This window comes from Pezoporus occidentalis, unplaced genomic scaffold (assembly GCF_034315485.1).
Source record: "Pezoporus occidentalis ecotype Australia unplaced genomic scaffold, CSIRO_AGI_Poc_V1 ctg4, whole genome shotgun sequence".
NCBI classification, from domain to species: Eukaryota; Metazoa; Chordata; class Aves; order Psittaciformes; family Psittacidae; genus Pezoporus; species Pezoporus occidentalis.
Genome location: NW_026915724.1, coordinates 6,403,595 through 6,420,119, shown reverse-complemented (window position 1 = coordinate 6,420,119; position 16,525 = coordinate 6,403,595). Strand labels below are relative to the sequence as shown.

The following is a 16,525-nucleotide window of genomic DNA, read 5'->3' as shown; positions in this document are numbered from 1 at the left end:
GTAAGGCATATATTTAGCAGTGAAAATGTGCATGTTGTGGCATATTTCTGAATAAATAGTCTGTTTGTTACCCCACTGAGCATTAAATAGCAGAACATAACTTAGATATTTGTGTTTTTGGAATCCAAACTTGTTGACAAACATAAAGCCACCAAGAGCTGATGTTGTAAATGGTTTACCTTGAACCTTAGAAATCCATCAGAAATAAAGAGTTCACCATATGGCAAGCCATACCCCACGTGACACAAAAATGCAACAATCATTGCTGCTAAAAGTTTACAGCAGAGTGCACACAGATTTGTTGGTCCTAAAGAAGTAAAAGGAAGACCTGTGGATTTAGTGGGCAGCTTGTCCCAGAGATGACATCTGAGTACTTAAAGAAGGCATTACAGTGAATGAAATGAAACAAGAGACATGACAGCTCAGCTGGAAGCAGGAATAAACATGCTTGGACATGCTTTCAGCTTCTCCAGCTCTGAAGTTAAGAAAGATATCAGACAGCAGAGGTATGGGGGGCATGCCTCATATGGAGAAATATGGTAGGTTTTCATTGTATCAGCTTCCTCCATATTACTCCCATCTGCTGAATCACTGGATTAAAGAGGTTTCTCTTCTGACAGTGGATTTTCAGGAGCTCCTGCAAGATAATGAATGTTTATTGTTTCTTGCCATGACATCAGATAAGGCAGACTCGCCTTGTCTTTTTGCCTATTCCAGCAGTGATAAGAACAGAGATTACAACACACCTTCCCTGAGGTCTGAAAACTCACAGACCGATTGCTTAGTCCTGCTGAAAACAGGTGTCTCTCACCAGGGAGATGAAGCTGGAATAAATATGCCTGCAGTGACTGAAACTTACTGGATGTATAAGCATGTGACCTCCTATTGTGGTTACTGGTATTCACAGTGATACCTAGCATTATATTTTCTCTCCACGGTTTTCCCTTTCTGAACTTGAGCAGTAAAATTAAATAAGGCAGAAGGTCTGCAGCAAGATTTTTTTCCGGGTTTAAAGTCTTCCCTTCATATGTTGCTCTAATCCAGCTATTTTTGGTAGATAAAATGTAAGAAAGGAAGGCAAGTAACATACTTATCCACTTGGCCTTTTCAACAATTCTTTTCACTAACTTTTAAGAATGACTTTCACAGCAGTAAGACCTTCACACAAATTACTAATGGTGAAACATACCTATTTGATAGTCGTAATTTTGCTCATCTCATTTTCTCACTGTTGGTAGTGTTCATGCTCAAATAAGAGTTTGGAATTTTCTGATTCATTCCCCTTTTTCTTTTTTTTTTTTTTTTTCCTGAATCATGTAATCAAGTCATAATACTGAAATTTCTAGACCACAACCCTGCTTCTGCTGGGAAACAGGTGATTGTGCCACAGTGACAAAAATCTGCCATCATATAAATAGTAAAACTTCTTGAAAGACTTGAGCTATATAGAATTTTGAAAAGCCCAATTTTGTAGAGACATTCTCTCCAGCCATACGTTCATTGAGCAGGTGAGAATATTTTCTAGCACTGGAAACTATGGGTAGGCAATTTATGTCTTTTGCAAAAAACAAGGCAATGTAAATATTCTAAGACATGTTTAATGGAGACAAACATCATTGCAGTGTTTCCACTGCATATGCTGTCATTAATATAAGCTTCAATAGCTGCATAATAAATATCTCTAGATGTTATCCAAAATTCTCACTGTGGCCTGTAGTCCCTGGCATAGCAAATGCCATTTCTGGTAGCAACTGCTTTTCCCAAGTGTAGTATTTTTTAACCATGGAGCTGGCAGCGCTGTCTTCCGCTACAGATGCTTGAGGTACATTTACTTCTCGATGCTTGTTTTGTGTTGGTCTTACATCATTGCAAGTATCTCTAATCGGATTCCAATTCATCTAACATTCATTTCGCTTAAGTTAACACCATGATTTTATAGAGGAAATTGCATAGTGCTGTGATGCTCCACTCATAAAGATCTTCCTTTATCTCATGGGGGGGGGGGGGGAATTTTGGCAGTTCTACCCATTCATTTATGACGTCCTGTAGCTCATTCCTGAACAAATCCACCAACGTCATTGGGATTACTGCTGAGAATGAAAGTTTCGGGTTCTGACTGTGCCAGTTTTGCCAGGACCTTTGCTCCAATCTTGTCTTAGCTTCTTTGATACTGTTTCCTTTTGTCCTCCATATGAAATGCTACCTTACTCAAGTTTATAAAGTTCATCCTGATTTAGTCCTATCATCAGGTCTGCCACAGCAATAAAAATAGCATATCTTGAAGACAGAAACGTGCCTTGGAGTGTCTTGTATTTGTACAAAGTTACCCCTTTTCCACAGATACTGTCATAGCACATACGCTGAGTTTATTAGAAATCATATACTGAAAGGCACTGAAAAAGGAAACGCTTTTACTGTGATGGTGACTGAGCATGGCCCAGAGATGTGGAGTCTCTGTCCTGGGAGACACTTGAAAGCAGTCTGCACACAGTGCTGGGTGGCCCTTCTTGAGCAGTGTGTTTGAACCAGCTGACCTTCAGAGGTCCCTTCCAACCTTAACCATTCCGTTAAGCATTTTTATTCTGCTAGCACTCAAGACCTATTCATTAAGTTTAACACTGATCTTCTGTAAAGCCATCCAGTGTCTGTGTTTTCTGTGGGACACTTTATACAGTTTCAGATGATAGCAGGGAGATATTTGCCCACCATCCATTACAGTAAGGATTATGTCTGAAACAGAGTATAAAGTCTCTTTTACACAGCACACTTACTCTGGTATTTTTGTTGTCCATAAATGCCCTGTGCAGTGCATATAGTCTGGGGGATCTATTATTGTGCTCCAGCTCAGAAAAGCATTGCCTAAAAGGGTGATATTTTACAAATAATTAAGGCTGTTGATTCTTACCTCAATTGTATAGGAACATTACATACGTAGTGTTAATGCAAACACCTCCTTCTGATGATGTGCTGACAAATGGTTGGGGAACTTTACAAACCCTTGGGATCAGTACCCTGAAATCCAAAGGAGAAGTATTGTACTGTTGGAATCTATTTTATTGCATGAATCCATACCAGTCTCTCTCTTCCAGTTTCCCTGTGTAGTCTTGCTGAGCATCTCTAGATAATTAGGGGTAATTACCTCTAGTCTTTGAACGGCATTGGTATATTTCATGACATTCTAGTAGCCCCCTGCTTTCCTCAGCTTGTTTGTTCTGTTCCAAGCCTTTTGACAAGTTTGGGTACATCTGTTTGCTGGCTGAGCTTAGGAATGGACAAAAGAGCTGCTGGAGAGGGTTTGACTGATAGGATAAATAGCAAGAGCACTGCTGAGATGAATGGAGAGCTCCACTGGATATCACCAGCTATCTTCTTTTGTAGTGAATGCTGAAATACCAGCAGTGGGGCTAGTAGATTGTGGCAAGAACTGTGAAGGTAAAGGGAGATAATTGCTGCATCTGTGATTTGCAGGGACAGGACTGGATAAATTTTTTCAAAACACTACCGGCCAATTGCTCAATATATGGATTTTATCAATGAGAGGTTATTCAAGGGACAAAACCCAGAAGTTATAGGATTAAATGGAAATAACAAGACAAATGGAAGTGAGTCAACAAGAGATGAATTAAGTTCTGTTCAAATGATGATAGAAATATTAAAATTAAACAATTTGAATACTTAAGAAAGAGTTCCAAATATATCACATATGAAGAACTTTTGCAGTATTTTATTTGTAACTTTTAAGTTTCAAAGGTATCATCTCTGTTTCTAAATGCTTGTTTTTCAGTCTGGTCATAATTCATCTCTCTGTGTCATGTGAACTATGGATTACCAGTTAGTGCCATGCAAAAGTTGCCCTTCTTATGTGGAGGACACCAGAACTGCAAGTCCCTGACGAGGCCAATGTCTGCTCTCTTGAAGTTCAGGGCAGTGAGCTTGCTGCATGCCCTTCTCACTGCCCTGAAGAGTTCAAAATCTTCTATTCACAGAAGCAGGAACAGCCTTGCGAGACAATGCAGAAACCTTTGTAAAATATAGTCCCCTCTTGGAAGTTATTCATACAGTAAACTTGGTTGATTAATTGCTTTAGATAACACAAATAATTTGTCATGCTTCTATTCAGTCCTATCCTTTCCCTTAGTGGGAGAGGTTAGAAAAAGAAAACAGGTGCCCTACTTTTTGTTGATAGCAGCTGGCAAGAGGATGCTCATGGGATGCTGTATCTGTGTCCAGGCTGCATGGTTAGATATTTGATATCAAAATATGGTACTTGAAAGAGAAAAAACCAGATCTAGTACAAAGGAGAACCTCTGGTAGCTCACATCCAGCCTGGACATGTAGGAATTAGGAGATGGAAGCTGGTAAATGCCAATCCAGATCCTGCATTATGTTTTGACAGTTTGTAGGATTTCAGCATACAGCAGGCAGAACTGAAGTATTCAAGTATTCTTGATTATACAGAAGAATGAACAAAGAACATCTTTGCATTTATTATTTTTCGATAATGAGCTTGAATGTCTGCTCTAAGTGTTGCTGCCTAGGTTCAGTTGGGTCAGTTACTTCAGTTTGTCTTAACATCAGTGTAAATGGACATGCTCAATTATAATGTCATGAACAGTTTCACTTCCCTCAGTGGTGTGAGCTGAGCTGCTTGTGGGGATGAGACAGAGCTCTGAAGGGAGAAAAAAAGACAACATTGAAGAAGACTGTAGAAGAGACTCAGGTCAGTTCAATACTCAGTATCTTTTCCTCTCATCAAAGGAAAAAAAACAATAACCTTTTCAGCCCATGCAAGTAGTGAGTGCATCCTTTGTCCTCCCCGTAAGTCTTCTTGGCCAAATAACTCATGAGGTCAAGAGATACTGCTGCTATGCTGTAAATAGGGAAAGACTTTATTTTATGCCACAACATGAAATAATCCAGTATTAGGGAGTTTTCTTGTCAAAGCAATATGCAATGAAGTCAGAGGATCTGTGACTGTGATGAGTGCCCATCTCAGCCTCTCTTTCCTCACACACTCATAGTCTGCCTGTTTGTGCTGGGGATGGATTGGGTGCAGATCTTGCAGTGAATGTTCTCAGCTTTTTCTTTTTTGCTCTTTTTCTGGGGGCTGTCAGTATCATTGCTATCAAGTGCTGGCATCACCCGTTACCTCCTTGCCTTAACCTACTATGCCCTGGGAATTCGAAGTAGTAGTAAACATGTTCATTTCTCACTACTGTTAGTTAGTCAGTAAGTACTTTACTCCACCATTTCTTAAGCAGTGATTGAGGAGGCCTGTGAAGGTACATAGATTTATTGGATGTTTGAATGTACAAATAAATGAAAAATAAATCCCAAACAAACAAAAACCCCCACAGCCTTACAGTTAATGAGAGTTTAGGATTTGAAAATATGATAGGATGTAATGGTGTGGCAAATAAAAACTTTATTTTGGAACTGCATATGTAGCTTGATTTAATTACAAAGAAGACAGATTTTAATTTGCTTTTCACTTTTCTCTAGATTCATTTCACATGGACTTTATAATTAGTAATAAACTAGAAATCTTTAAAGATCTTTCACCTATGCCCATCTCTTACACTGTCTTTTGCTGTATGTATGCTGGCATTTAAATGAAACAACCAATGAAGTCTTAAATGCCACTATAAGCGCATTCATTCCAGCTGTTTGCGGGATCATATAGGTCAACCAGCCAAGGGGCTTGACTTCAGTGTTTTGTGATTTGTTGCAGCTTCACTGGAGGGTTGAAATTCAATCTTAAATCACTGTGCTGTAACGAGTTGCTGCTATGGAGTTTTATTACAATAGTTGGCTTCTTCCCTGTTCTGGCTACCCATAGACTGCAACTGCATTTTTATAGTGTCTTCTTTGGTACAGACTCAACAGTCAGACTTGGGTGTACCGCACTGGCACCTGTAGTGTTCTGGTTAGTGGGACTATATGACATCACCTTTTATATCACTATAGTCAGGCAACCCTGCAGAATAAATACTGACAGACTCTTCCTTCCATGCTAATGAGACTCTTAAATAATTTACTGTTGCCCTTATGAGCCAGGTCATGCCACCTTCATGCAGTCAGAGCTTCTTTTCACTTCTGTAGTTTTGTCTGTTACAGAACCTGAGGCTCAGGCTCCGTTTTGGTGGAAGTACACAACACCCTCTTATCCGTTACTCAAAAGCTTCCTGCACATTACTGCAAGACTTTTTACTGCACACAGTCAGGAAAACATTTTTCTGTTAAGAATTACCTTTGTTCTATGACTGTCTGATAATGTTCCATCGTGATATTAATATATATATAGAATCATAGAATCATAGAATAGTTAGGTTTGGAAAGGACCTTAAGATCATGAAGTTCCAATGCCCCTGCCATGGGCAGGAACACCTCACACTAAACCATCTCACCCAAGGCCTCGTCCAACCTGGTTTTGAACACTGCCACGGATGGAGCATTCACAACCTCCCTGGGCAACCCATTCCAGTGCCTCACCACCCTAACAGGAAAGAATTTCCTCCTTATATCCAATCTAAACTTCCCCTGTTTAAGTTTTAACCCATTACCCCTTGTCCTGTTGCTACAGTCCCTAATGAAGAGTCCCTCCCCAGCATCCCTATAGGCCCCCTTCAGATACTGGAAGGCTGCTATGAGGTCTCCACGCAGCCTTCTCTTCTCCAGACTGAACAGCCCCAACTTTCTCAGCCTATCTTCATACGAGAGGTGCTTCAGTGCCCTGATCATCCTCATGGCCCTCCTCTGGACTTGTTCCAACAGTTCCATGTCCTTTTTATGTTGAGGACACCAGAACTGCACACAATACTCCAGGTGAGGTCTCACGAGAGCAGAGTAGGGGGGCAGGATCACCTCCTTCGACCTGCTGGTCACGCTCCTTTGGATGCAGCCCAGGATACAGTTGGCTTTCTGGGCTGCGAGTGCACACTGCCAGCTCATGTTAATTTTCTCATCAACCAACAGCCCCAAGAAATATATATAACCCCAAATATATATATATGTGTATATAATATATATATATATTTGTTAAGATGTGGAGAAAATGAGCTAAGGAAGAGAACCCTTTCAACATCTTATAATTACGATTTATAGATTTCCAAGATCTGATATTTACAATTTCTCCTTAAGCTATGGACCAGATTCTCAGATGATATTAAGTTCTTGCCACTCGTTTATGGGTGAATGGTTCTGAGATATGAGGACAGTGTTATTGGCTTTCAAAAAAAATTGAACATATACTGCAGAATACTTACCTGTCTTTTTCCTTAAGCAGTTATCAAAAAACTGCTGGTAAAGTTCTGATGAGGGATAGTTGAGTTTTTTTCCTCAGTTAAAATACTTTGAATTATTTTGCTAAAATATGATGTCTTCTGCAATATTATGTACTATCACTACCATTATCCTCCAATAAGCTTCTTCACTAAAGTGCTTAGGAGAATGGTGTAAAGACCTTTATCTAATTCTGAATATTTTCCACATGAGCTGAATAGTTGAGTAACAATCACTGTTGAAGGCCAACATAGTATGTCTTAAAAACAAGGAATTTTTTGTTCATACCTGCCTTTGTATTTATTTTGCATTATGCTTTATCCAGTATTGCAGCTACCCAAGTGACAGCCAATTACCTATCTATCTGACTAATGTGGGACTTTTGATATTAGATCATCAGGTTTTTTTTCTTCTTTGACAATTGCTTGTCAGAAAGCTAGCATTTTCTCTTTTGCTCCATGAAACCAAACTTACTATAAATACTTGCGATTTACTCAGAACCTTCTTTGAAATTCAATAATATTCATGCCACATAATCTTATAAATGTATTTAGTGAACTGTTGTAAGGGATTACCCTCTTAAAACTACCCAAAAGCTAGTATTTCACCTAGACAAGTGAATTCAGATCATTAAAATCTAATGGGAATCTCCTCTGTGGTCAAATGATTGCTTTAACAGTCACTAAAGATATAAAAAAGTGATTTAAGTCAAATTTTAGCATTTCATTGTGACACAGACTATACTCTTTTTTGGTTATGAAGCCTCTGTTGAAAGGCGGTAAGTCATAGGTAAGGAGGCTATAACCTTTAGCTGTGGGACAGTAACTTCCTAGAGCGTTCTTAAGCCAAGAGCAATTATCTAACACCACCCTTCCACTTCAGATTTAAATCTTCTGCCCTCTGTTACAAACCTGGCATTTCTCCCATGTTAGATTTTATGTTCCTTCTTACTGAAGTCGAGAGTGTCAGTAAAATTCTGAAATTACAGCGAGAGTATAAAATGTGTGTAAAAAGTGTTTTATGCTTTGTTTGTTTGTTTTCACCTTCTCCTTGCTTCATGTGTTAGTTTACTTTTAGAAATTTTGGATTTTAGCATTTGGCAAGTCAGTCATTTACTCTTCAACGCTGAAGTTTTATCCAGATTATTTTGGTATCTTTTTGACATCTTCTTTTCCTTAAATTAGGAAGTGTGTATTCTCCAAAATAATGTGAAAGTGTGATGTGAACATTGTGCATTTGCCCCAAGGTTTTACAAAAATGTTCTCTCAGTGGAACATCTGTCAAGAAAAAGGAAATACGTGCCTAAGAGCACTGGAATGTGAAGACGGGGTTTAACTCAAATGTGTCTAGTGCTAAAAGGTCCAAGGTCTTCTCTGTTCCAGCTGAGTACTCAGGCTACAGGGCGGCATGAGTGGCTTCCACTGCTCCTTTCCTGCCTCAGCATTGCCCTCTTTCTTGTGCTGGTGTACAGCTTTTTGGAGGTATGCAGTGATCTGGGAAAAAAAGAGGGAAGGAAGGAAGGAAGGAAAGAAGGAAGGATGGAAAGAGAATGGGATGGGATGGGACAGAAAGGTGAGTGCTCTGCTGAATACAGCAAAACTGTCCCAGGACTTCAGAAAAGAGGACACTTAAACCTCCAGGTGGAATTTTCTGGAGGAGGCTTGGGAACCAGCTCAGTTTTTTAAATTGCATCTGCCAAACTGGATCAAACTATCTGTACTTCAGCATGGCGTGTTGCAAACTAGTGGTAATGGTAAAAGGAACAACTTTCCTCTGAGGTTCATCATGCCCAGGAAACTCTTCTGAAGCCACAGATTAAATTTATGGCCACAAGGTGAAGCAGAGAGTTTTGGAGAAAGTGTCTTTATCCTTATGAACAGTAGTTAGTATGGATGATGAGCTGTGCCCTGGTACTTCTCCTGTGATAATTATTAGCAGCATCAGCCAACTCTGAGACTTACATGCATAATTCAAATATTTCAGATAATTCCTGACTTGAACTTTGAATGTGAATTCTCCGGACTGTAATTTTTGCAGCCTCAATTTTTTGTATAAGATTTTTACTTTCAAAACCTGGGGAAAGAGTGTCCATTTGGAAAGTCGTAATTATTTGTGCCTTTTTTTCCTAGTTTTTAAATTGTGTTTATTTCAAAACAAGCTGTCAAAACTATAAAGTTTTACAGCTCTACAGCTATTAAATATTTAATATTGTGATTGTTTCTTGAATACAAGTTTGTTAGATGTAGAATGGATTTTTTTTACATGACAAATTGAATCAGCTGTTGCATATCAAATGCAGAGTAGATTATATTTCCCTAATTTTGTAAACTCAGTAATTTATAGCATATCAAATTTGCAGATATTTCTATATCTGTATATATCTATTAAGCTTTTATTTTTATATTAAGCATTTTGATGTTTTTATAGTTATATCAAGCTACTTTTAGGTCTTTTGTTGTCTAAAATTATACGTTACAGATGAAAACTCTTTTTCTTCATCTAGTGACTCTTTGGATGGATATAGATGTAGTTATTCACCTCGAGCTAACATGCCGTTTATAAAAGCTTTTTCATTAAAATATAAAACTGACTGTTATCCATGAGATATATGACAGAAGAGAAAATTGCTTTGTAATTCTAGTCTGGTGTCTCATCACTCAGACAGCTTCTGATACGTATTTTGAAGTATAATGGGACCCGAGCATTTGGAGGAGGGCTTTACTCCATAAGGGGCATTTGTTGAAGTCTTCTCTCAAAAACGTTTTTTTTTTTGATCTATCTATTGACTAGAACTTTCTTTCTGTGCTTCCTATGCAGCATTGCTGATGCTGCCTCCCATTTTATTTTGTTACTCCTTCACCATAAGCAGCACATGAGGCATTAAGGATACAGCTGCCCTATGTCTTCTATTCAGGATATTCCAAATGTGCTGACATCTGGTTGATCCATCTAGGTGGAGAAGCTCAAAATTGAAACAGATTAGTTTGCCTGAACTTTGTGCTACTCTTAACACAAAAAGGCTTGAGGCACAGCCAGAAGAGAAAATTCAACCTGTGTGACTTTAATGCAGCCCAGTCTTGCAGCTTAGTACCTTCTCCTTGCACTCTGCAGTAAGAGGGACATGGGGAATGTTTGACAGACTTAGTGAAACAAAGAAGTTAAAGAACAAGACAAATGTGGCACATCTTCATTAAGTGATCTGATACAGCCCCACTAGAGCACTTTACTGCTAGTCCTAGTCTCCTGAGTTGTGCACTTTACATTACAAGATTGCTCATGCTGATGGTGACTAAATAACTGAGCGCTCCCTTGGCAGCAGTAATAAGAAATACTATGTCTCCTTTTCCAAGTGTTGTTATAATAAGAAAATGTTATTTCCTATCAAACTTTATAGATTTTTATAACTTCTTATGAAAATTTTTCACACAACTGGACATAGGTTTCACTAAAAACTGACCCCAGTATTGAATTTACCAAAACTAAAGCCTTTCTCTTTTACTTGCAAGAAAGGTTTGGGTTTTAATTCCACTTTTGTTAATCATTAAAAAACAGTATTAAGCAACAATTTATGATGGACACTCCCAAGCTTTATTGTCTTGGTTATCTCCAGTAGTGGAGGTGCCACCTTCTCCCAAACGTGTTTGTTAGGAGAGGTATGGCAATAAACCCCAAAAGGACCTTAGCCACATTGAGAATAGCCCGTTTCTCTCTCCTTGAAATCCTCTGACCTACCAAATTGATATATGCCTTCTAGCAACAGGAGAAGTGGAGCCAGCTAACACTGCCTTCAGTGCTCAAGTTTTCTGGCTGTTTTCAGAAGAATCTGAAAATGATAATGAAAGCAGAAATTCTTGTGGGAAGATTTCTCATTGAGAAAAACAGCCTCTTTATCAAAATGGCTTTGGTGAAAACATTTCAAAGTACTTGCATGCAGTTCCAAGTGAAACTGTCTGTCATGGTTTCTGCTTCTTTCCGACTGCACCATGTGGCAGAGGTTAGCCTGGTGGCCACTTGTGGCTGCTGGGATTTTGGATCTGTGCAAACACAGACAGTACTGGATCTTCATTTCTGTGTAAAAATAGCCAGTAATTATGCACAGCAACCTGTTTCCCTCCTTTTATTCTGATTATTTCTGTGCACCGAATTACCTGAATCACAAAGTTGAGTCAGAGACTGCTTTTAATCATTTGCATGGAGCTAAAAAGTCTATGGCCTTCACCTCTGCTTGGGGACTCTGTTGCGTGAAATACTAGATTTAAGAACAGCAGCACTTACATGCTTTCTCTATTCAGTGCATATTGCTCATGGTACAAACAAAAAAGAACTTAGTATGTTTTCTCTGACATTATCATGATTTATTATGTTTTTACCTTATATCAGAACTGTCTGCAAGAAAGTTTTGTAATTTAGAAAAGAGTAGCAATTTGAGCAGGACAGACGTGCCTCCTACCTCTCTCTTTTATTTAGATTTTTTTCCATACTAATGTATTCTGTGGTCTTTATGGGTGAGACAAATACTCTGTGCTGGTGACAACAGCAAAATATGTGAGACTTTAGATGCACATGAAAGTGCATCTAAAAGTGCATCTGACGGTGAAAGCACTTGTTAGTGGGCAAGGAATGCTGCTGTATGTTTGACGTCCTGCTACCCGGACTCCATTGGTGGTTTACATGCTGTCACTGTATATAAAAATAAAAGAGCCTTGCAGGCAAGAAATAAGAAACTCCCAGTCCCAAATAAGCGCTATAAGCAGTAGGCTGTAGATTCATGTTTCTGCTTGTGCTCTCTTTTTGACTCACTAAATATATTTGGGTTTTTTTTTTTGGCTGGTGACACAGCTTCAAGGAGAAGCTCTCCCCTTGGTATCCTAATTGACATTTCAGTAGGCAGCAGGAGAGGAAAATGAACCTTATTTGTTTTTGTTTGCAGTGGGTGCCTTTATCACAGTAATCTATAAAAAGACTAATTATGTTCTATATGTGTATGTCTATCTACCATTCATATATGCATTTATGCAATCATCTTTGGGAAGATACCTGTGGCCACTGTGCTGTTTTGTCAGAGCCCAGTCCTGACAGATATATTCAGAGATATCAAGGCAGATATCAGAGAGATATACATGAAGCCAGACTTTCTATCTGATCCATTTTAGGCATGAGCTGGGTACCAAGCCTGTTAACATGGGTCTGATGGCAAAGTGCAGTGACTGCGTTTGTTGATGTTGTAGGACTACATCTTTCAGGCATTTAAGGTGTAGGCGGCCTACATGGCTCTGAAAATTGCTCCTAAGGACAAGTTTAAGAAGGGATACACACTATATATCTTCATTCATATCTGTGCTGCAGAATTCGTATCTGTGCTGCAGGTTTTGTCCCTCAGACATTTCTAGGTGTTTCAACATTATGTAAAATGTCTAAGGGCAGCCGTCTCTTGCAGCAAACCATTTGTGTGAAGTTAATTCCTTAAAAGCGACCCCATTCAAGTCCTGTGCTTTCTACACCAGCAAATTCTCATGTTCCTGGTGAATAAACCAGGAGGTGGCATTCCATTGTGGGTGCTAGTGAGCTGTTAGACTCCTCCATCATGTTAACCGAGACTAGTGGTCTTCCCAGGCAGTTCACCTATGCCCAGGGACCATTTTGAGTTAGTAGGTATGTGGTTTGCGCACAGCTGCCCTGTTTCAGAGCCAAGGACACTTTACTGGAGGCAGTCCTAAAACAGCTGCCTTCAGTGCTGGGAGTGTTATAGGACACACTCAAATGAATTGCTGCTGGTGAAGACCTAGGCTACAGGAGAGTTTCAATGATTCTCAGGGCAAAGGTGGCTAATAAGCAGATTCTAAACTAATTTGGCAACTCCATCCTCTGTTCACTTGCCAGGGGCTTCAGGAAGAAAGCCCTTTCACTGTCTCTGAAAAATGGTGGTATGAGAATTATGTAGGTGCCTTTCTGACCCTGCAGGATCTCCAGGCTCTGGCTCTGGTCATGGAAGTCATAAATGCTTTCCTGCATGATACAGGACAGGACTCTTGGTGTGTCATTGCTAATACCATAAACTGTGAGTTCTGCCTGTGCCAAAGAGTTTTTGAAATACTCTACAATCTTACAGATGGGATTTGAAGCACCCTTGTAATGTATTGTGTGATGTATCCTGTGGTTTAGGGAAGCTACAGGCAGAGGTATTCCCAAACGTGAGATCCATAAATTGCCTGAGGGAGCACATTAGAAAAAGCATGTCACTCTGAGGTGTCCTTGGTGAAGTCAAGGCTAGGCCATTATTGTGATGGTTGTGAGTCTGCTATAGGGTGAGGACATTATAAGAATGACATCAGGGTCACTATTGTTGTGTACCAATCAGGTTGCCCACATACTTCCAGGAAGGTGACAGTCACACCATTAGGTACTGAAACTCCATCTGAAGTCCATGTAAAATATATATTTTCCTGGATTTGTTCATTAATGTCTGTAGTTCTTTTCCATATCTAGGGCAGAAAACAGGTTGATACAGATAGACAATGAGTTAAAAGAAGAGAGGGCCGAGTGTGACAAAAGCAAGGAGATAGTTAATGCCTCATGAACTTCACTCAAATGGGAGTTGTGTTACCCCTTACCTACAGCATGAAAAGAATAATTTTGTTAAGATAGGATAATATCATTTTAACATTGCTGCATGATAATTTTCATTATATAAATGTGCCAGATGTTTATCTGATAAAAGTCAGTGTAACTTCCCTGATTGCAGAGGAGCTGCACTAAGTTGATGACTCAGTCTTTGTTCATGTAATTGGTTAGATTTATCATATTTATTAACCACTGCATAGAGAATGTGATTCATAGAACCATTTCACAACTGGCGTAAGGGGCAGTTTTTGTACACCAAGGTTGGATTCTGCTCTGAGCAGCACCCAGCCCTGCTTGTAGGTGAGAGTCGAATCTGCCCATTGCATATATCATGAAATGGTTTATGTGAAATACCCACATATGCTAATACTTCGGTTGGTATTTATAGGGCCATGCTTGTTCCATCTGATTCAGTTATAAATATTTTAAGTACATATTTCAGTAAATTTTAGGGTTCGTAACAATGGAGTAAAATCAAGTAGCTGTGTGATAAATTCTACCAAGCACAGAAATTCAGTTGTTTCTCAGTAGGATTCTATTTAATGCTCAAAAATGTTGTGCTACAGCTGGAGAAATACTGAACCAAGTTTAAACTTCAACAACTATGCTGCTGAGAATGTTGAATTTAGTATCTTTATAACAACAGACTCGATTTTCAAAAATTGGTAGCAAATTAATTGATACTGAATCTAAGAAAACACAGACATGGGGAAGGGAGGGAGCATGATGATACTTCAGTAACAACAGCAAGGTTCACATGGCTTTGTTCAGCCTAGGTGAGCTTTTGTTTAGGACAAATTTTGTATTTAAGTAAGTATTGACAAGACTTAGATTTTCCAGCATACAAGAATAAAATAAAACTTGTCTGGATTTGTAGAGGTATTTTTGTAATATATGAGTATTTTGCAAATATCTTCTTAAAGTTCTTTCCAATTGCTTTTTCATTAGAAGATCTATATGATCTTCTAGTAGCTTGATTAGTAGCTATCTTCAGATACCAGTGTACTGACGATGCTGACAAAGGCTACAGCCAGGAACCATAGTTTTAGAATTCTGATGTACTTTAGCCTGGGGAATCCTGGTGCAAATAACAAAATGTCAAGTGTTTTATCTCACCCATAATTAAAAAGGTGATGTTCTTTTTATGTGTTTTCTTACAGCTGGCAGCATTAGAGAGACAGATCTTTGACTTCCTTGGTTTCCAGTGGGCTCCTATCCTTGGCAATTTCCTACAAATAATAGTTGTCATTTTGGGTTTGTTTGGAACCATCCAGTTTAGGCCCCGATATATAGTCGTGGTAAGTCTCATTTATTACCTTTTTCTTTTTTCCAGTTATGTTTAAAACCTGTTATATTACAAAGCAGAATTTTATTGGTTTCAAAAGGTTTCGAAACACCATATGGTGTTTCTGTAGAAACTTCAGAGGGCACCATATCATTTTGCAAATTTAGGACTACTGAGTGGCATTTCTGAGATTTTGGAAGCTATCAAGAACTGGTAACCTAGAGAAAATGCTGCCAAAATCATGACCATGATACAAGTCCCTAGTAAGATTTTTTAAAGAATGAAATACCCAGATGGGTCAATTAGACCAAGAATAAATGAAGAAATGCAAATTGTTCTCTTTGCAATAGACAAGCAGAATCAATTGCCATTAAAAATAAAATAAAAATTAAAAATTTTAATGGTCAAGTTATATTTAGCTACATGTTCCTCTTAAACAGGGAGAAGCAGGGATTGTAGAAATTCCTTTGGTCATGTGGCCCATGGGTTCAAAAGAAATTTCCAGCTCACATTTAACTTTGCTGAGATGCATATTTATGGCCTTGACCCAAAATTGTTGTAAATTGTCTCTGATGCTTGTAGCTTGAAGCTTCTTAGATTTTTTTCCCGTATTTTCAACATAACCAAGAATAAAAAACTTTCAAAGCTGTGAAGGAAACTGTCAACAAAAAAATATCTGTTTCTTCCGTCTCATTCTCTTCTGAATGGGTGAATATTATGTCTTTACTTGGCAGAGTCTGTATGTGGAGCATTTCATTTGTGCTGTCGGTAATGGATTTTAAGATGCAAAAGTTGTTTTTTTTTTTTCCCTCATGGAAAGGTAAAATAAATGTCTATTGGGGAAAACACATTAAACAAATACTTAAAAAGCTTCTTCTTTTCTAGTCAAGCCTGGAATCCTGTAATTCTTTGTCGTGTCTTAAAAGAAAAAGTGAACAAAAAGTGCAACCAAGGTTCCTTATACTTGCATTAGCTAAGCTTCACAAGCAGACTATAAATAATTGAAAATGGATTGATGTAAATAATAGCACTTTTATCTATTACCTGTGGCTGGAGAACTAGGCAGCAGTGTATATACATCCATATATTGATGAATCACTTTTCTGCTTCATGTTCTCCATTTTATACATAAGAAATAGGAAGCAAGTGAGGGTAAACATCTGTAAAATTGCATAGCAATTTTATTTTATTAAAGAGTGAAATACCTAGATGGGTCAATTAGACCAAGAATAAATGAAAAGAAATACAAGCATAGCCATTGTAGATTCGATTCTGAGTAAAGAAATGAGTTCTGCTTAATAGTTTGGGTGATATAAAATTTGGACTGAAAGCTTTCTA

General features: G+C 38.5%; 1 protein-coding gene across 5 annotated transcripts in view; it reads left to right on the top strand.

Moving 5' to 3' along the window:
• NKAIN3 (sodium/potassium transporting ATPase interacting 3) overlaps window positions 1-16,525 on the top strand; it is a 355,864-nt gene that overhangs the window by 150,543 nt on the left and 188,796 nt on the right. For all 5 annotated transcript variants that reach the window (XM_062633316.1, XM_062633314.1, XM_062633312.1 and 2 more), the window contains exon 2: window positions 15,063-15,200. In XM_062633316.1, the coding sequence (XP_062489300.1) occupies window positions 15,063-15,200 (138 nt within the window). The remainder of the gene's footprint in view (window positions 1-15,062; window positions 15,201-16,525) is intronic.